The sequence below is a fragment of the Lethenteron reissneri genome, chromosome 64 (assembly GCF_015708825.2).
Source record: "Lethenteron reissneri isolate LAM-NWPU_2019-01 chromosome 64, ASM1570882v1, whole genome shotgun sequence".
Classification (NCBI taxonomy): domain Eukaryota; kingdom Metazoa; phylum Chordata; class Hyperoartia; order Petromyzontiformes; family Petromyzontidae; genus Lethenteron; species Lethenteron reissneri.
In genome coordinates this window covers 1,528,420-1,549,230 of record NC_083842.1, presented here as the reverse complement: position 1 = coordinate 1,549,230, position 20,811 = coordinate 1,528,420, and the positions used below count along the sequence as shown (strand labels likewise).

At 46.0% G+C, this 20,811-nt stretch overlaps 2 protein-coding genes across 2 annotated transcripts in view; one reads left to right on the top strand and one right to left on the bottom strand.

Annotated features, from left to right (window-relative positions):
* Positions 1 to 4,159, top strand: part of LOC133359159 (chondroitin sulfate proteoglycan 4-like) — a 69,301-nt gene extending 65,142 nt beyond the window's left edge. Inside the window, 2 exon segments of the mRNA XM_061577562.1 lie at positions 426 to 1,882; positions 1,884 to 4,159. Coding sequence (XP_061433546.1) covers positions 426 to 1,882; positions 1,884 to 2,687 — 2,261 coding nt within the window. The 3' untranslated portion in view covers positions 2,688 to 4,159.
* Positions 4,160 to 11,890: 7,731 nt separating this feature from the next.
* Positions 11,891 to 20,811, bottom strand: part of LOC133358985 (mucin-3B-like) — a 63,742-nt gene continuing 54,821 nt past the window's right edge. The window contains exon 15 of the mRNA XM_061577364.1: positions 11,891 to 13,314. Within this exon, the coding sequence (XP_061433348.1) occupies positions 13,239 to 13,314 (76 nt within the window). The 3' untranslated portion in view covers positions 11,891 to 13,238. The remainder of the gene's footprint in view (positions 13,315 to 20,811) is intronic.

Genomic DNA, 20,811 nt, shown 5'->3' with positions numbered 1-20,811 from the left:
CAATACATTTGGTTCAACTCTCTAACGTAAAAACAAAAGTAAGATATACAATAATTCTAGATTTGAAGTTTTCGTGACTGCAAGGATTCATACTCTTTGGTTTTTTCGGTAAAGTCATGTAGGTAAAAAATTCTAATAAATTAATTCACAACGTTTTGGGCGCAACATAAGCGTCCTTCTTCAGGTGGGGACAACTTAAGTGTGTCTAGACACACTTAAGCGGGTGTGCTTTCGCTAAGTTGTAAGTGTGGAGACACTTAAGCGGTGTTGTGCTTTCACTAAGTTGTCCCCCACCTGAAGAAGGACGCTTGTGTTGCGCTCGAAACGTCGTGATTTAATTTATAAAAAATAATGTACCTACGTGATATACAAATTTAGACTTGTGTATGTGAACAATTGTCACGACGATTGTCTTCCCATTGCAGGAGCAAATGTGACGCAAGGGGGAAGCGTCACGATCGACAAGACGAACCTGGACGCATCAAACGTCCTGACCAAGTTTCCACCCGACGAGCGATTGGATTACGAGGTCACCTTCTACGTGACGCGGTTGCCAAAGTTTGGCCAGCTCTCCGTCGGCGCCAGAAACATCTCTCAAAGTCGACCGTCCTTTTCCCAGCTGGATGTGGAGAGGCATGGTCTCCGGTACACGCAGGACACGCGCGCGCTGTTGGGAGACGGAGGAGCTGCAGCGTCATTGAATTTTAAACGGAAGGAGCCCGGTGCTGTAGCCTTTAGAGGAAACGCTCGCATAGCAGGTGACAGCGCAGCAAACACGGGAAGTGATTTACGTCACGCTAAAATGCACAAGGAGATGGAGCTGAAGTTTTGGACCGACAGCTTCAACTTCAGTGTGCGGTTGACGCCACGTGATGACCAGGCAAAAGAATCTGAGGACATCAGTGTGATCGCGGGAGAGACCTTTATTGTTCGCATTTTCCCATTGAACATTCACCCTCCGGTGTTCCAGATGCAGCAGCCCACTCTCCAGGTGGTGTTGGGACAAGCAACGCTGATTACATCGTCGCATTTGCTGACTACAGATAAAGACAACCACGCACAGGACCTCGTGTACACGCTGATCACTCCTCCCACCAATGGATGGCTGGCCTTTGCAGACAACGCCACTGCCTCCGTCCAACAGTTTACTCAGGAGGACATCGACACCATGCAGCTTGTGTTCGTGCAGAGCGGCGGCTTGAGATCACCGGGTGGATTTGACGTGAGCATCAGTGATGGGAAGCACCCTCCGCTCACGCAACGCATTGTGGTCGAAGTGGTTTTACCGTCCATATCTCTCTCGAACAACACGAACATCACGATCCTTCAGGGTCAAACATCGGTAAACGTCACCAATGCAATGCTCGCTGCAGTTACAAACGTGAGAAATGTGGCACTGCGCTACCACATTACAAAACCGCCAACGCACGGCATTTTAATGAAACGCGGAAAATCCGTCGATACCTTTGAACAGGAAGACATCGATGGAATGCATCTGATGTACACCATGGTAGACTTAACATCTCCTAATGATAGCTTTGTGTTTGACGTTCATTCCAACAACGTGAGCATTTCTGGACAGGCAGTGAACATCTTGGTCCATCCCTTGGTTAAGATCGGGCAAAGGCTGCAAATCAGTCCAGGCAGTGAGGTGCAGCTCGGAGAGGATCACTTGGACTGCAGCCCCCTTGCGCTCTTGACTCAAAGTTCGCCCACATTTCGCATTATTAAACACCCGCAGCATGGCCAGCTACTGTGGAAAAACACGACGCTCAGAGCACCTAGGGAAACGGACATCTCCCCGGTTGCCTCGGGAGATCGGCGTGCGAGGTCGCGTACGGCTGGGACGAGGATGAACAGACGCGCTGAGCAGGTCTCGACTGTTCACGCAAGACGACCTGCATCGTGGACGAGTTCTCCTGAAGGTGGCAGAGAGTAATGTAATTTTGATTGACAATATGACAGTGGACTACTTTCAGTACGAGCTTTCGGCACAAGGAGTGCAGCCTGCCATTGGGCAATTTGTGTACGAGATTTTATTCCCGAATCGCGATCCGTTTTCCAGCGTGCTGACAGCGCAGATGTTTTTCCCTTTCAACGATTCAAACTCAGCCGAAATTAATATAACACATTTAGTTGAAGGGTACATAATGAACGGAGTTGCAACAGAACAAGATCTAACCATGCCTACATTTAGTGTGGATTTAGAGAACCCAGTTCCAGGAACATTTCACAATTACTATGGGATTTCAGAGAAGACTCTGTATTACATAATTCTTCCCACTTTAATTGTAATTGCCATGCTGGTCATTGCTATCATCGTCATGATCACATACAAGAAGAAGAGAGCAAAGGGCCTGGGTCAGAACTTCTCTTGCGGTTTCAAGGTGGGGAGGATGGAGCGCTCCCCGGCCGTGCCGTCGGTGACCGTGACCCCCCTAGACCCGGGGCCCGCCGAGGTCTACCTCTACGAGCCGGTCCCCGACTCGTGCATCGACGACGCGGCACTCCGCGCGCACAGCCCAGAGGCGACGCAGGGTCCGGCGCCGGGCGACGACGACTCGCCAGAGGACGGGGACACCGACATCTCTGCCGCTCCATGCGACTGGAGCCTCATGGACCCGGAGCTGCTGCAGCACTACCGCACGAGCAGTCCCGTGCTGAAGGAGAACCAGTACTGGGTGTGAGACAGACTGCGCGTGGTTTCGCCCGCACGGAGCGGCCGACCGACCGACCGATCTATGTTCGATGGCTCTTTATTGGGGGAACGCATGCGACCGGTCTTCTTGACGAGAACACAACGCTTTGCCAGGTGTGTGTGGCATACACCTGCAGTCTAGCAACAAGGATCGGTGGTTGGTAGATCGTGCTCATAACGTGCGCATGAAGTGTTCCCCTAAAACGGCTGTAAGATGGCCATAGAAGGCAACTTTGCAAAGTTTGAGTGTTATTTTCTGCGTGCATTTGTCATGTCTGGTTTCCTCACACATGCAAAGATTACTCAAAGGGATCACCCAAGCATTCCAAAATGAAAAAGAGTCTCCGACAGATATGAATTAATCTGACAGTTTAGATCACGTATCCACCGTGGCTACAACTGGAGTTGTGGAGTTAACCCCCCTAGTGCACCGTAGATGCGTGTTTTGTTACAAACGTAATTTGGGTCATTTTAAGAATGCTCATTTAAGACCAATGATAATAATGTTTGGAAATTGAAATCAAACGCAAGTAGAAAATATGGCAAAGAAAGGTGAACTACATCAAATTCTAAAAACAAGCAGAGATTGTGTGTGTGATGTTTGGTGCGTTGGGGAGTGGTAATGGTAGCGGTTAGCGCTACGCTGCTCTACGAACCTGGTGACCCGTGTTCGGCCAACACCAGTGACGATTATTTGAACCGGTCCCGGGCCTCCCCTAGGTCTACTCGGTCTCAAATGAGTACCTGTTGCCGTGTGTAAACATCGCCACTAGGGAGACAAAGGCGGCCGGGCGTGGTGCTGGCCACCCACCCCCTCGTGTGCCGTGCCGGCCTTCATAGGTGCTTGCTAACAGCACTTGCCTCAACAGTCTGTTACAGGCTATACGGGGGTCTTTGTCTTTGTTTGGTGCGTACAAACGAGAGGCGTGTTGGGGGGGGAGCAGTGATTGGGGGAAGGATCGCCACGCCGTGAAACACACAGGAAACACCCCACATTTGAGATATAGTTTTTTTTGTAATGATTGTATGAACTTAAACAATTACGACAGTGTCATTTTGTGCCTCGTTGCTTTTAAAGTAATTGTAATAAAAGGTTTCTGAATGTTTTCCTCCAGTTGAAATCAGACTTTTTTAAGAAGCCGTTTTATATTAAAATGGCAACTGAATGTAAAGGTACAGTGCAATGTTATGAATTGCATTTTAACTCTTATTCAGGACTGTTCTATTTTTGTTACGTAATGGTACATCATATTTATGGAATATATTGAACATTAAATGCTAACACAGTTTACGAGATATAAATGTAACGATTTGGTACGAATTTCAAAATGTTTTCCATGCTAGTTTTTGAATTCCACTTTGTGCTTTGACATGCATTATATTAAATTAATCCTTGCCACCTTGTTCATTTATTGTTGAATTTTCCCAACATTTCCAATAAAAAGTACAATATATTCACAATTACATGTTTCCTATTGTGTGTGATTGCATGTCTGAGTAAGAGTACATTCAAGATAACGATGCCACCGCACCATCTGCCAGATCTTGCAGCTGCTGCACAGGAGACCAGGTGACCTCCTAAGATCTGCCGTAACAGTTTCAGTTTTCAGTTTCATTTATTAGGTATAGCCCTGTGAGCCATTCGGCTCTTGAATCGGGTCCAACCGCAACAAACAAAACACATGAACAAGAAAACATCTTAAAGTGACTATTCGCAAACAGAAAAATCCAGGAAAAACTGCAAAGTCTTCCAGAAAAAAAAGCAACGTACACCAACGCTGTGCAAAAATCCCAGTGGGATGCAAGTTAAACAACAACAACAACCACAAGACAACTTGGATAAAAGCCATCATTCTAACTCCGTACTCCAACAAACAAACATGGCCAAACCAAAAAACTTTTCGAAATCACCCAAATAAAGCCATAGGCAATGTACTGCGATCATAGGAACTGTGACCGAAATTTCACAATAAACGGTCTCCCACCATCGGTATGAGGTGTCTCCCTTGGTCACTAGAATCATGGAGACCGTTCTACTTGCCGATTGTGATTAGGGGGCCCTCCTCCATGCAGCGCACGTTCCACCCAGAGCAACCATATTTGCATATTAATATCGACAACCTGTGTTTAAATGGCAGCAACTGCGTATTTCTGAATGTTTTGTCTAGTTCTAACGCTACTATGATAATCCGATTTTTATTTGACCAGGTTAGGCCCACTGAGCTATATAGCTCAAGTGATAGCTCAACAAAGTAGCTTATCACGTGGGAATGTATAGCAGCCAAATGCTCTAAAACGCACGTTTCTAAATGTGGAGGGGAAAAAACCAGAGGACCCAGAGAGAAATCCATGTGATCCCGGGGAGAACACGCAAACGCCAAAAATACAGCAGGCGTCAAGGTTGGGATCGAACCCGCGACCTCCTGTATACCAGGTGAGGTAGTTAACATCTCCTAGCCATCGTGGTGCCCCATCAGTTCTCTGGTTCAGACAGGCTAGACGGCACTCCTGCCTCAATCACCCTTTTCACTGAACTTGGACTTATCACTCTTCTCTTCTCTTTGAAGTGTTATCGACAGTCCACCAAAGCCCTGTCCTGTTCTCCAGCTTTGTACCTCTCGACTACCTCCTCACAGCCGTCTCAGCTGCCCAAGTACACAGTCCTCATGCGGCCCAACCTTCTACTGGGACTTGTGATCCTACTACATTGATGCATTACTAGTAGCGAAGCTTATTTTATGAACACTGTGTTCAGCCTCACTCTCTTAAGTCTGCCAACAGCCGCATGGCTACGGCCAAGGTCCTAACAAACAAACCTGCATCATTGCTTATTCCTCGTCCCACACATTCATATTACCTGTATTTATTCCAGAGTCTTCTGCTGAGTTAACACCTTTCGTGATTTTAGGGAATAGTCAAGCGTAACATCACATGACGTGTGAGACGACACAACGCATCAAACCACTCAAGAGGTGTCGCCAATTCATCATAAGCCGGAGTCTCAACTGAGTTTTTTTAAGCGGCCGACTTATCTCACCTTGGATGCCATAGCAGCCTGGCAGTTCCTACAATCTCCCACCACAGTCGCCCTCCATCCGTGTTGGCTTCACAAGAACTCCAAACCTGTTCTTAAAGTTTCCCTGAAATTGTTGTCACACCTCGAGGATCTTTAGCTTGGCCGTGAGCTTTGCTTCTGGGAGGTGTTACAATGCACCCAATATGAAGCCAACTCACTTCGCAGTGTGACCACGAGGTGTACCACAGCTTTCACCAAATACGCAAAAATCATCTAAGCATTCATTCTAGATTTAAAGCTTTTGTGACTGCAAGGATTAATACTTTGTTTTTTTTTCCGGTAAAGTCACGTAGGTAAAAAATTTAATAAAATAAATGAAAACAACTAGATTAAATCACGACGTTTCGGGCGCAACACAAGCGTCCTTCTTCAGGTGGGGACAACGTAGCGAAGGCACAACCGCTTAAGTGTGTCTAAGAGATGGCTGTGACGAGGAATTATATAGTTGCGGGGGATGGAGGGAGGGGAGATGCCATGGTGAGTGTGTGGGCGGAGCTGTGGACTGGGAGGCAACGTTGTGAAAGCAACAGACGCTGGGAGGCAACGCATGTAGTTCAAACTGAAGCTTTGTGATGCATGGGGCAGAAGTAGATAAGAAAGCTAAGATTAAGCATTGCATCACACCACGTTTCAGCAAAGTGGTTACCGTGTATAATGTACTGCTGTAACCACAAACCTGTCCCCAGCCACGCGATCGAGGTCGCTGTCGAAACAGCCGGATCCCGAGACGAGTACTGCTGCAGATGGAACAGATGCGGTCACCGCCGTCTTTAAAAACCCTTCCCCATCATTGAAGTGCAATAACTCTCACAAAACTTCAATCCACAGGGTTAAAATAATAACAGCGAAAAGCCGAGGGTTGAGATTTATCATAGCACGAGGAGCTACATTTCCCTGATTTCAAAACGTATGAAAGCTCAGATGTGTGCATTGGGAAATGCGGCTTTGCAATTTTATTTTCGTCCAGCCAACGCCGGACATTTACGTGACCGTGTTTTAAATCGAGGAACAGAAAGCACGAGTGCGATAAATCATGCTTAATAATGAATGCTGCAGGCTGCCAAGCGTTATAATTTGACACGAGCAGTCGCGCAGCCCCTTCACATGCCCGCGGCAATGCACGCGACGGGCGCCTTTCCATCAGTCGCGCTCCCCGCCAGCCTCGGACACCGTGGCCCGGCAGGCCCCCTCGGGGGCTGCGAGGATGACGCCCAATCAGGTCTGGTGGTGGCCCTCGAGGGTGGCTTGAAGAGTCCCGATTCTGGATCCGCACACCTGATGGGCATTGGGGGGGCACGCGGGTCCCAGACGCAAGTTGGCTTCCTCGTCCACCACCACCATCATCATCACGCACGCACGGGTGTGCTGCCGCTTCAGCTGGGCCAGGAACACCAACACACACATTTCTCTTCGGATATATTCCCATCGTTTGCCTACCTTTCTCTCTTCGTCGGCACAAGCCGGCGTGAGTAGGTTAAACGTTGAGTTTTATAAGGGCACCACGGGGTGACCAGCCCCTCCCCACCCAGCCCCACCCCTCCCACCCCCCACCCAGCCCCACCCTCCCCACCCAGCCCCTCCCTGCACGACGGACGGACGGCCACAATAATCCCCTGTGGGCTGATGTAACCAGGAGGTTCCTACCAGTATTACTCCAGCTTAAGTGGATATACAGAATTCAGATTACCGTTACCTATCATGCATGAATTGATTACTTTTTTATCATGACACTCGGGTTTTTATTGTACTTTAAATGATCCCAATTCGTATCAGCAGCATGCAACGTTGCTGGGAGTCGTAGCAATCAATGCAATATTATGCCACAAAGCCCAGGTGCTATGGGAGCCGTTATTTCCGAGTTTAATTCCACCAAGTACTATTTTACATAAAGTAATAATGGGGGAATAATCTCAGCTCATGAATCACGGAGCAGTAATGCAATTTTTGGGATTATACCCAAATCCCTTTCCGAGCCCACGATCCCTCTGGTCGATTCTGCCCCGCAGAACGAGGCACAGCGGAATGTCTCCACGGAACGGAGGAGTGAGTCTGGCGAGCTGGCATCGACCACCTGGACTGGAATGATGGCTCAAGCGTGACGTGAATCGAACTTGAGTGAGACGTTCAAGCAATGGTGGAAATTGAGATGTCAGTGGTTGATGCATGCCGAGTACTCGAATTGTAAATCTTGTGGGTTTATTCTCCAGCACACGTGTGTTGCTGAACTAGTAACGAATTGGCTCGTTTTATTTACGTGACGAACCTTGCTAATTGGTTGTGTCCGGTAGTGGCGGGTTTAACGACACGTTTATATTTACACGATCTAAACAACAACATAAAAGCCCTCTCATGGATCAAATACACTTTGTACTGAGGCCACCTTGACTCTGGCTTTGTGATTGCAACACAAAAGCCGCTATCTCACGTGTTCTACCGTTTCACAAGAAACCACTCAATGCAGTTTTACGACGTGAAAATGGGGCACACAATGACTTGTGATACTTTAAACATAAATATTTCAAGTGCATGGAAAAGTTCGGTTTAATCTCACCACTGCGCACTGTATCCAATTGTAAATACTGTGCTCTGCAGTGTGTGATCCGGAAATGATCGACGAACACACTCACAACGCATTTATTTAAGTTGTTAAAAGGCACACGAAATAATCTGCAAGAGGCCGATCCAGTGGGAATTCATATCCGCTCAATCATTTCCCAAAATGCCTTGTGAAATGCGGACACATTTCTAATTCTGTCTGGATTTGTGACGGTCTTATAAACAATCTTTCACTCGAGCTGTTTACCGTCCACAATCAATCTGCACTTGAATAAGATTTGATTATCTCCATTGGTGGGCAGAAACCAGAGGTCATAGTTTCCGTGCTGTTGACAGATCCATATCATCCACCGTCAATCTTCTTCAAAGCAGGATGCACCGGACGTAAGAATGTCCAGCAATTAAAACAGCTCTCCTACACCACGTACCCAAATATTTCACACGCAGGCTTTTGCAGCAAATGTCACGATAAATAAATGATGTTTTCGTCGGCCAAATTAGTAAAGCTGTCACGTGAAAACATGCACCAATCTATTCCTTGCTTCAGCAAACTGTGATGTGGAACAGCACTCCACACACAGTTGACAATTAGGTACGATGCTTCGCTGGGAGTTGCAACCAGCATAATCAGGTGATTGCCACAACTGTGTTGTCATCCATTATTAACGAATTCAAATTCGACAGCGGTTTGAGCCTGGTGTGTATGACTATACATACACACTCGGTAGAGATCTCGAGAGAGAGTGGATCCAGAGAGAGGGATAGTGGATCCGAGAGAGAGTGGATTTAGACTCTCTCTCGAGAGAGTGGGAGATTGGGGTCTCATCCCTTTAAAAGTGCACGTGCCCACCAGGGGGCGATGGCACCACAAGACGTATTGAAGTTGGCACGTCATCAAGGTGTGCACCAGCTTCTGCCAAGATCACCCAATATTTTTAGGTTAGTAACAAGTATTACCCGTAAAAACAAAGTTTTTCACTATAAATCCTTTATATGCGTGGCGGCTAGAGTCCTCTCGTCCTCTGGCTTGAGATGGCTGTCACCTATGGGTCAGATGATTGCATGGCAGCATTAAGCCATTGGTAATTATATATAATATTTTTGTCCTAAAAAGTGTAAAATTTTGGAAAATGTCAGCTCGATTGGATCACGGGAAGTGGGTTAAAAAACGACCGAAAGATTTGCACGGTCCTAAGCAAGCAAGCAAGTGAACTTAATATAAAGGATTAAAAAAAACAACCTTCAAACTAATTATAATAGTTTTATAAAGACACCTTAATATACACCCGAGAAAGTGTACAATGCTTGCAGTGTCATGCCAATTGCTTTACATACCCTGGTTTCAGACGGGTTAGTCTCTGGGAGACCCGCTTGTATTTTGATGTCACCACTTAAACACATTTCGATTTAAAGCTTTCGTGACTGCAGGGATTCATCTTCTTGGTTCTTTCGGTAAAGTCACGTAGAAGAGAAATAATAAAATAATAAAAATAAAACATAATCAAATTTAATTCTCACGACGTTTCGGCCACAACACAAGCAGCCGTCCTCAGGTGAAGACAGAGCCGTCTGAAAGAGAGCGCTCCAATGAACACTGCTAAGCTTGGCAGCGTATTTTAAGCTACTCCCATCCAGCTTAAAATACGCTGCCAAGCTTAGCAGTGTTCATTGGAGCGCTGTCTTTCAGACAGCTCTGTCTTCACTTCAACACAGTTACGTTGCCTTGGGTGCACTGTCAGGCATGCTCAGTGTTTCAGCACACGTCCTAAAAAAATCACATCTGAAATATTCACCAACAGACATTGAGTTTCAATGTGATTTCTATCGGGTCTGGTTCAAGGCCGTAGCCATGGAGTCAATATTGGTGGGGACCAAATCTTCCAGAAAAAAAATATAAATTTGAAAACTCATTTCCTGCCTAAAATATAAAAAAATTCACTAACACAGGATGGATTATAATAATGTCTAATAGTGTATTGTATTACATTGCTCTGTTTTTTTACCTTTGCTTGTTTCATTGTATGTAATGGCAGAGGTTAGGGATTAATAAAGTACAACCATAACCACAATCATATAAACAAAAATCTATTTTATAGCAATATATTGGGGGGGGGGGCATTTTGAGCATATTTGAATATTGGGGGGGGGGGGGGTGTCCCAATATATATTGTAATTACGGCCTTGGTCTGGTTAAACAATTGTTTTTCATAACCGGTAACCACATTGTAAAAAAAAAATGTCAATGAACCTGTTAACAGTTTACCGCACGTGCAATAATGAATAACAAACATGAAAATTCAGCCCCGTGTGCGTTCGTCATCGTCCGTGTGGGTGTCCTGGTCGACACACTCGACTTGCAACCCCGAGATCGTGGTTCGACGCAGCCTCGCGGCTCTGCAGCCGAAACGGTGGAGCGAGTTCCTGAAATCCACCACTGCCCTCGTCCACCCATCAATACAAAGGGCACTGCAGTCAACTGGCAGGTTTCGTGTCGTGGGGTAAAGTGTGGATTCACACGAGTACCTGGTGCCATGTGTAAACATCGCCACTAGGGGAGACAAAAGCGGTCAGGCGTGGTGCTGGCCACCCACCCCCTCACGTGCCGTGCCGGCCTTCGTAGGTGCTCGCTAACAGCACTTGCCACAAGTCTTTTCAGGCTATACGGGGGATCTTTGTCTATGGTGCTGGCCACCAACCCCTCGTGTGCCGTGCCAGCCTTCATAGGTGCTCGCTAACAGCACTTACCCCAACAGTCTGTCCAGGCGAAACTAAGCAGATCTTAGCTTTTTTTTCAATGGTTTTACTTAACTTGATTCCTTTGTTTGTCGTGGTCAAATCTTGTCATCAAAAGTTTGTCCACTTACCGTTGTCCAAGCAATTCCACATTTTGCACACGTGCTCATATCCGGTGACAATACATGCCTGTATCAAAATCGGCATCAATTAATTCGCTACTTTAAAGCAATGTATGGACGGCTTATTAATAATATTTTTTTGTTGTCAAAAACGCCGCGGTCATTAAACTGTGGAATCGGCTCGCACAAAACGCAGTCGCCGCGTGTCTCAGGCACCAATGACGCACTTCTCGACCGTGAGTCAAACGAAGTAGTTAATAAAACCGTTGTTGTAAAAAAAAAAACTTTTTTTAAGGAGTTTATTTGTCATGGGACGAAATGTGCCAAGGGCAGAACTCCTCATTCTGCTGCAGCGGCCGCAGAGAGAAGCAGCAGCATCAGCTCACGGTCTACCCCAGGCGACGCTGCTGCTGCTGGGACGACAGAAAGAGGCCAGATACGTGGCCCCTCCAGCTGCGCACGAGGGAGGAGCACTGCACAGGAGAGCTGCGAGCGCTGGGGGGGGGGGGGCATCTTGACTTTGGTGGGAGGGACAGGGAGAGAAAATAGCCGCCAGAGTCAGTCGGGTTAGCTTGGGGGAAAAATGCTCTCCGCTGGTGGTGCGTTTTTGATTGCTTGTGAGCATCAATTTGGCACAATTTTATTTCACTAAATTGGTTTGGCGAAAAAGTGGATGGAAAAATAAACCACGCATCGACATTAGACCAGAAGTTGTTTTTTTATTGGGCAGATGTAAATCCACCGAGCCTGCATTATTCAACAGTTGTATTCGTGCAACCACCCAGTGGATAATGCAAGGGGCAAGACACGCGCTTGAAAGTCGACATCGCAAACCTTCTCACATTGCCCATGGTTTACGGTGCAGTGCAGGGAAAAATGGGTCATACGCTCATTTGCTGGGCAATGGAATCCAGGCACTTAGGGAAATTGTGGGAAGTGGTCAACAGAGATAACAAGACGTACATTGTGCCCCTCCCCAAAACCCTTGTGGGCCCTCAAATATTACTGGCCCATGTCTATTCACCTCCCAAATATCAATATCGTTCTCAGGCCCATAATAAACTAGCACGGCCACATCAGGTATTCTTTTGGCAACTGGAAATTATTAAAAGGCATCAATCATGTGGAGTGGTACACTGCCAAACCCACACATTGCCTGCAATAACTGCAAATGCATTTCAGTTTAAAACACTGTATTTATCTGGTTACTTAACAAATAAAAAGTGAGAATTCTTAAAGATTGCTTATTTTTCTAAAGTAAAACATACTGATGACCGTGACCTATTGCTCTCACCCACCCATGCACTATCACATGCACATTATGATATGAACTCATGTCTAACATGACACTGGCCATTCTGTAAGGTTTTTACTCTTTGTATGTACTCTACATCCCTTTAATTAGCTCTCACATCATGCAAATCATTTGTATGCAAAAGCCGCGAAAACACATAACTGGCGTTTATATAAACATTTAATTTCCCCTGAATATTCACCACATTTTACAGACCTGTTAGGATCCAAGCAGAGAGGCCCTATTCCATCTGGCATGGCTGTGGGATCAGGTGGTCGTGCACTCAATCTTACTTTATCCACCCACCAGCACACGACAGCAGCGTAGAGAAGCGTGCGAATTGCCGTTTGATGCCACTTACTCCTCAGAAGCTACACTTTTAGAAGACAGCGGCAACCAAGAGTGCATTATTTAATCCCCCGGACTCTAGTTTTTAAAGCGGTAATGATGTGAAGGTCATGAATAATACTGCACTGATATACCCACACGTAGAATACGCGTGGTACAAATGACACCGCACGATGGCAGATAAAAGTAATATTTATGCAGCGCTGCTAAAAAAAGGCGTTTTGCTTAATGAAGGAAATTCCATCTGCAGCTTTGTGCCATCCAACGTGAGTTATAGTAAACAGTGGCTGCGCGATTTCCCTGTCGTGGAAGGTGCCATGCAGTGAGTGGAAGGTGCCATGCAGTGAGTGACACGCTGGACGTTGGTGCGTCTTGACGAGTGACGCTCCCCCACCACCACCACCACTTCTTTCACTGCCGGGTGGAGCTACGTGTGCCCGCGAGTCTCAGCAGCGGGTAGTCTGTGCTGCCCCCAGCCGACATCCTCCTGCACAGCAGTCACACAGGTTTTTTTCATTAAATTTCATTTATTTTGTATAGCCATGTGAGCCATTCGGCTCTTGAATCGGGTGCAACCGCAACAAACAAAAACAAACATGAACAATAAAACATCTTAAAGTCACTATGCGCAAACAGAAAAATCCAGGAAAAGACTGCAAAGTCTTCCAGAAAAAGCACCGTCCACCAACGCTGAGTGCAAAAATCCCAGTGGGATGCAAGTCAAACAACAACAACAACAACCACAAGACAACTTAGATTAAAGCCATCAGTCTAACTCCGTACTACAACAAACAAACATGGCCAAACCAAAAAACGTTTCGAAATCACCAAAATAAAGCCATAAAAGCAATGTAACAGCGATCATAGGAACTGTGACCGAAATTTCACAATAAACGACATAAATAACATGTACCACCAAGCACAGGGGGCCACACGACAGACGCGACACACGCACAGAGTTCCTCCTCTCTTCACTCCTTCAGATCACAAGTGGCCGATCACAGCACACATTGAAATCAGAACGGCGCATGTATGTTGAATTTCTTTCGCGCCGTACATAGCCAACCGTGCGAACATTTACAGAATCGGCACGAATTGTTTATTAGCAGAGACTGTATGCCCGTGTATGTTTTGTTTTTAAATGTTGGGTTATTGAGGTTAGGAATTGAGGTTATGGATCTGTGTTTGGATAAAAAAAAATCATAGTTGTTGGGAAGAGACCCAATGGCTCAAACTGCCAAGTGGATAGCAGGAAACAGCACTGTTTGAGGTGGTAGTGGGGGAAGAACAACAAACTAAACACAAAAGGCAGTTTTACAGAAATTTGTTTTCAATCTAGCTTTAAAAGTGCCATAGCTCCAGTCGCATCCTAACATCGGAAGAACATTCCAGACGGCCACAGAAGCACATCTGCAAGCACGCGATGCAGTGTCCATCTCTGCTCGACGACTAGCCAAAAGCCGCTGTGAGGATGACCGGAGTCCGCGTGACGGTTGATGTTCCTTGATGACAAGAAGAGGTATGAAGAGGTGGTTATGAGTGACCAGCATAATAGACCCACTGCTGATAAACGCAGACTGCACCAGCGACTCATTTAAAGCCGAGTGTTCAACCCAGGGGAGGCCCAGAATACATTCAGACCCCGATGGCCAATTACCTTGCTCATGGTTAAGTGGCCCAACGCGGTGCCCTTTGCTTGTCGTGTACCCCCCCCCAACTCGACCCATCAACTGTCCATGTAGCCCAACCAGCATATAGGCTTCATATGTTTTTTTATTAAATAATTGAATGGTTACTATACTCTTTGCGTCTTTCGGTAAAGTCACGTAGGTAGAAAAATAAAATAAAAAATAATAAATCACGACGTTTCGATCGCAGCACAATCGGTCGTCCTCAGGCGGAAAAAATAATCCAGCAGTGGAACTGTTGATCCAGCGAGAGAGCTGTTACAACAAGAGGTTATATATGTGGTGATGGGCAAGCCAGCGGGGTCTGAGCTGGAAAGGAATTCCATCCCCGGACGCAAGCACGTCAGTTGTGTTAATGGGGGAGATTAGGGAGAGAGAGATTAGGGAGAGAGATTAGGGAGAGAGATTAGCATGAAATAAGCTTCCGTCGCCACATAAGAGTATCATGCCCACATATGCGCACAACAGCAGTGTTAATGGGAGACTAGCACTATATTGATGGGAGAGATTAGGGGGATTAGCAAGTTAATGTCATGTCTATGTGTAACACAAGCTGCGGCGCTGCCAACTGCGCTGTGAGAGGCAAGCGCGTCCACGCAAGAGAACCACCGTAAGTAACCATGGTCACGCCAGTGAGACACACAGCCCATCACACAGCCAGAACATCGAGGCTAAGGGAGCAGAGGTGGCCATGTTAGTGAGACCCCAGCCCGTTAATGCAGAGGCACCTAACAGGGCAATGCTAAATATTTTAAATAGTTCGTTTATTTTTGACTAGATCGAGTAGGTAGAATGTAATTTGTAAACTAAAACCTTCCACCAGTTGATGGAGCCGATCAAATGAAGTTGTCGCGTGCGCTATAACACCAATTGATTTCCCGTTTTAATGTCGGTCAAACAACGGTGTCTCAGGGTAGGCAATCTTGATTTGAAGCTTTCGTGACTGCAGGAATCCATACTCTTTGGTTCTTTCGGTAAAGTCATGGAGGTAGAAAATAAAATATACCTACGTGACTTTATCGAAAGAACCAAAGAGTATGTGTTGTCTATATTTATTTAAAGTTGTGCATTTTGATGCGACGTCACATTTCTCACCCCCCCTCCCCCATCGTCACAAATGTCTGACCCTCCCCCTAGGTGCGTGACGTCATTTATGGACGGCCCCTATTTTCAAACGACACTTTTGTTTTGCCTCGTCGCACAAGTGGGTGGGGAACCGGAGCCACCCGGAGAGAGAAACCTCCCCAACACGAACGAGGGGCCAACACTCCATCCCTGTACGTGTGGAAACAAAATGGCGCTTTAGTCCACCTGCCTCCTCCTGGCGAGCCACGGCAATGGCTCCTCCTTGACAGCCACGGGGAAGGGAGTTCCACATTGGTGCGATCCACAAAACCCTCGCTGCCTCGGCAGTGCTGGGTTGCAGGCCACGTCGAGAACGACCAGTTGATTTGCCTCCAGCAGAGCCAACTTACATCCGATTTTCTGTCCCTTTTTCTCGTGCACAGCTTTTCTCATGCAGCGCTATCAACTCAGCACTCTCATCATTAGACCTCCTTTGCCAGTAGCAAAATATAATAATAGGGATTTCCCCTTTTTTCTGGTAACAAAACTGAAACCTTTTTACGAGGAATCATGTGTGCATTAACCACAATACTTGCGGTCAAAATGCAAACAGAAAACACTCTCTGATAATATATGCATTGTCCTTGAAACTGGTGTGGACCAATTAGTTTCAAGGACAATGCATATGTTATACTGGTAGGAACGAAGTGGACCAGCCTACAATAGATTATATCGTCCGTCCGTTTGTCCGTCCATCCGTCCGTCCGTCCGTGTAGCAACATCGCCCCCTACTGCAAACACTTGGCATGACCCTACAAAAACCTTTAGACTCGGTGACGCTTTCCTGGCTAAACAAGTGTAACATACCCTTATAATTCCCTCAGATAGCTTTTAATTAAAACATTTAAATTAATGAGGCTTTCCTGGCTAAACAAGTGTAACATTCCCTTATAATTCCCTGAGATAGCTTTTAATTAAAACTATTAAATTAAAATTTAACTCACAGCGGCCTAAAGCCTACAGCTAGGCCTAAAGCCTCAAACTACGCCTCAAACTCTCCCTTCGTATCGTTCCCCCGCATGTGTGCAAGGGAGTTAATGTTTAACAATGTTACATTCCCTGATGCTTTTAAATAGAAACAATTAAATTTAAAGCTTTTACATAAATAATAAAAACATTTAAATTTAAAATTAACTCACGGCGGCCTAAAGCTTACAGCTAGGCCTAAAGCCTAGAACTAGGCCTCAAACTCTCCCTTCGTATCGTACCCCCGTGTGTGTGAAAGGGAGTTAATGTTTAACAATGTTACATTCCCTGATGTTTTTAAATAGAAACATTTACATTTAAAGCTTTTACATAAATAATTAAAACATTTAAATGAAAAATTAACTCACAGCGGCCTAACGCCTACAGCTAGGCCTAAAGCCTAGAACTAGGCCTCACACTCTCCCTTCGTATCGTCCGATTCGGTGTAGCAACATCGCCCCCTACTGCAAACACTTGGCAGGACCCTACAAAAACCTTTAGACTCAGTGGGGCTTTCCTGGCTAAACAAGTGTAATGTTTATATTCTTTGGTTATTCGTTCCTACCAGCCCACCCCGCAGGGTCCTGTTCAGTGTTTTTTGTTTTCATTTTGACCACACGTATTGTGGTTAATGCACACGTGATTCATCGTAAAAAGATTTCAGTTTTGTTGCCAGAAAAAAGGGGAAAACCCCCTGTTATCTCAACACTCTCACTTTATTATCTCTGTCAATCACCACGCGACCCCCCGAGGGTTATGCACGCACACACGGCAATGTCTGTTTTCATTTCATGCTGTGACAGGTAACACAAGTCGTGTATTGAACAGAACATCAAAGCATTAATCAATGCATGTCGTGCCCTCTTGCCTAACAACATTAACAATCTCTAATTGTGCGTGCACAATCCGTCCCCTGTTAACGTTGCCGTGGCGCTTACGAACCTTGCCCAAGCTACAGATGCATAGCCAGGAGATATTTTGACTGCCATCTGTGCTCGGTGGTAGATTTAAAGGAGTTCCATGGGGGGGAACAGGCTCCCTCCGAAGACGCCCAGCCAAACAATCCCGCATCTGCCGGTGTCTGTACCTCCTCTCTCTTGTCACGCTTGGGAAGCGGGCAAATGCGACGGGACTGTCTGATGCTACGCTCAAGAAAGCACAGCGCAAGCTGAGCACAGCACAGCGCGGTACATTGTGCAGAGACACGAGGGTCAGAGGTGGAGCCGGCACCGTGCAGAGACATGCGTTGGACGGGCGGCATGGGGTCAATGCCCTGTCCTTTGAGCAATTTCCAGGAACAACAAAAAAATAATGGCAAATGTTCTTCCCCGGGAATAATTACACCCGCATTGAGTTCCTTTTATTTATTTTTATTTCAACACGTATTCTAAATGTTATTTTAGTGATGCTATCAAATAAAACCCATTCGAATTTATAACCTGGAAATTATCGAATGTCGACCGTAATCATGCAATTCCATCGCCATGCCGGGCCGTGGACTTTCTCCCTCGGCGACATCGCATTCATCACAGCAGAGGCGGTGTCAACCTTCATTGTCCCTACAATTATACTATTAGCGTTTATCGCCGATTCCATCTCAATGTTGCTCGCGGCTTTTAGCTTACAGAGCAACACAGAAAGCAACCTTCATGGATCCACCGAATCACATCGCAAATATGTGCACGACTGGCTTGCTGTTTGCACATACACGCCGAATAATCCTTCACAACCGACATAGTTGAATTACGTGTAAGAGCACAATTTTGCAATGTTCTGCGTGTAGTATTGCGGACTGGGCTGAGACTATAGACTATGAACCAAGGCCGTAGCCATGGAGTCAACATTGGGGGGGACCAAACGAATTTCCTGCCTAAAATAGAAAAAAATTCACTAACACATGGGATGGACTTTTTATTTATTTTTTACAATAATGTCTAATAGCGTATTGTATTTACATTGCTCTGTTTTTTCTTCTATACCTTTTCTTGTTTCATTGTATGCAATTGCAGAGATTAGGGATTCATAAAGTACAACCATAATCACAATCATATAAACAGAAATCTATTTTATAGGAATATATTGGGGGGGACATTTTGAGCATATTTGAATATAATTCAAGCCTTGCTATGAACCACAGGCAAGCTGCCTGGGATATAACGCTAAGATGCGATCGTGTGGAACGTGGGAAGCGCTGTAGCCTGAGACTGGGATCCAACGCTAAAAATGCGACTGAGCTTCGAGAATCACTTTTACTCCGGACAAAAATCTCTCTCATCTGAGATGGATACAATCGGAGCTAAAACCATGGCTCTGTACTCATTTAGCCGTCAGCCTCTGAGTCCCCTCCACTTGGCTGGCCATCGATCAATGACGGCCACTGCATCGTGCGCTTTCAGATGCGCTTCTGCGGCCGTCTGGAACGCTCTTCCTCCCTATATTAGGAAGCCACTGGAGCTATGCACCTTTAAATCATCTAGATTGAAAACTCATTTCTTTAGAACAGCTTTTTGTGTTTAGTTTGTTGTCCTTCGTCCGCACCTCCGATTATCACGGTTGGCTGTGTATGGTGCGAAAGAAGTTCAACATACGTACCATTTAATATCCATAAGAGGTTTTTTGGGTGAGATCGCGTTAATATAAATATGTCGTTAAGCCCGCCACCACCCGACACAGCAACTTAGTAAGGTTTGCCACGTAAACAAAAAATGCCAACAACTCGTTGCTAGTCCAGCACACCGGTGTGTAAATCCACGACATTTACAATTCGGTCACGGAAGCCTACGTGTTAAACCGTACCCTTTCAAAGTCAAACCGTGCGACTAAATGAGCCAGAATTCGTACCATCTTTTGATTTCCTCTGTTACTCTGCCATGGAGCTCAGCATTGGGCGAGGACGTGAAACAGCGCCGCTCCCAACCGCACGCAAACTAAAGAGACAGCCAGAGTAGCGTGCACGCACCTCGTGTGTTACATTCCCAAAGGGTGCATCTGGAGAGAATTACACTCCTCGTATCTGCAACCCTCTTAACTGCATATTTTATCTTATTTAGAAAACCTCCTCTGTTACCAATGATTATTCACAGTTAACAGCGGTCATGAGGAGCGCTCGTGGCGGGTTCGACGATAAGAGTCGTGTGGAATGTATGCAATGTCACATGTCTGAGAGGAGAGAGAGATGGTGATGCCACCAACGTGAAGACGATCATCGTTACTCTTGCTGCTACTGAGTGATGATACTACGCTTGCTGATAATGTGATGTATTTATCCATACAAGCGTATCCGAGTCTCAAGATTATTTTTCAGCAGGATCCTACATTAAAAAGTTTGATCAATGCCACTTTAAATTATTTGCATGTGGTAAGAAACAGGGATGCCGTGCACAAAGCAACTAATACAAGATGATATCACTCAAATGTACGCACAGATGGGTTCAGGTATCCGCTTGCTCAACTGCCATTTCCTTGACATTTTTTTGCAGCGAAATAAGTTTTGATGTTTCGCCAATATATATCATTCACCAACGCCCGCTTGGACTCCCACACATAGGCACGAATGAGACACCGCAATCCTTTTGAATGCACACGTGTCGAGGCTGTGTGGGAAACGTGGCCAGGATTGAGTGTGGGGGTCATGTAAGGGACAAGGGTACCACGCCCAGTGAAATCATTAAAGAAGGGCGCAATAAAAACCACAAAAAGGTATAGATTGGCGGGAAAGAGGAGTGGAGGAGAGGGGAGGTGTAAGGAAGGGGGTGTGAGGCAAAGGCTCGGGGCACCGGGGATGAAAATGCTGGCCGTCAACAACAGTACTCTTAGGTTTTTTTTCGGTATAGTCACGTAGGTAAAAAATTATAAAAATAAAATAATAATAAATGAAAATAGATCAATTAAATCACGACGTTTCGGAGGCAACACAAGTCTCCGTCTTCAACAACAGTGTTCGTTCTCTGCAAGTGTTGGTGTTGATGGACCAACGACTCCTACACGAGTGCTTACTCTCTCATACACGCGCTCAATCTCTCATAGATATGCACGCTCACTCTCTCATACACACGCTCGCTCGCTCTCTCATACACGTGCTCACTCAGTGGTGTAACCCAATGTGTGATACTTGAGGCTGACCATGATTGGGCAAATATCTCATGCAGAGGCTGATGGGGCAAAAAGGAACGTCTCACCTGCATGAGGCAGGTAGCTGCTGTTAC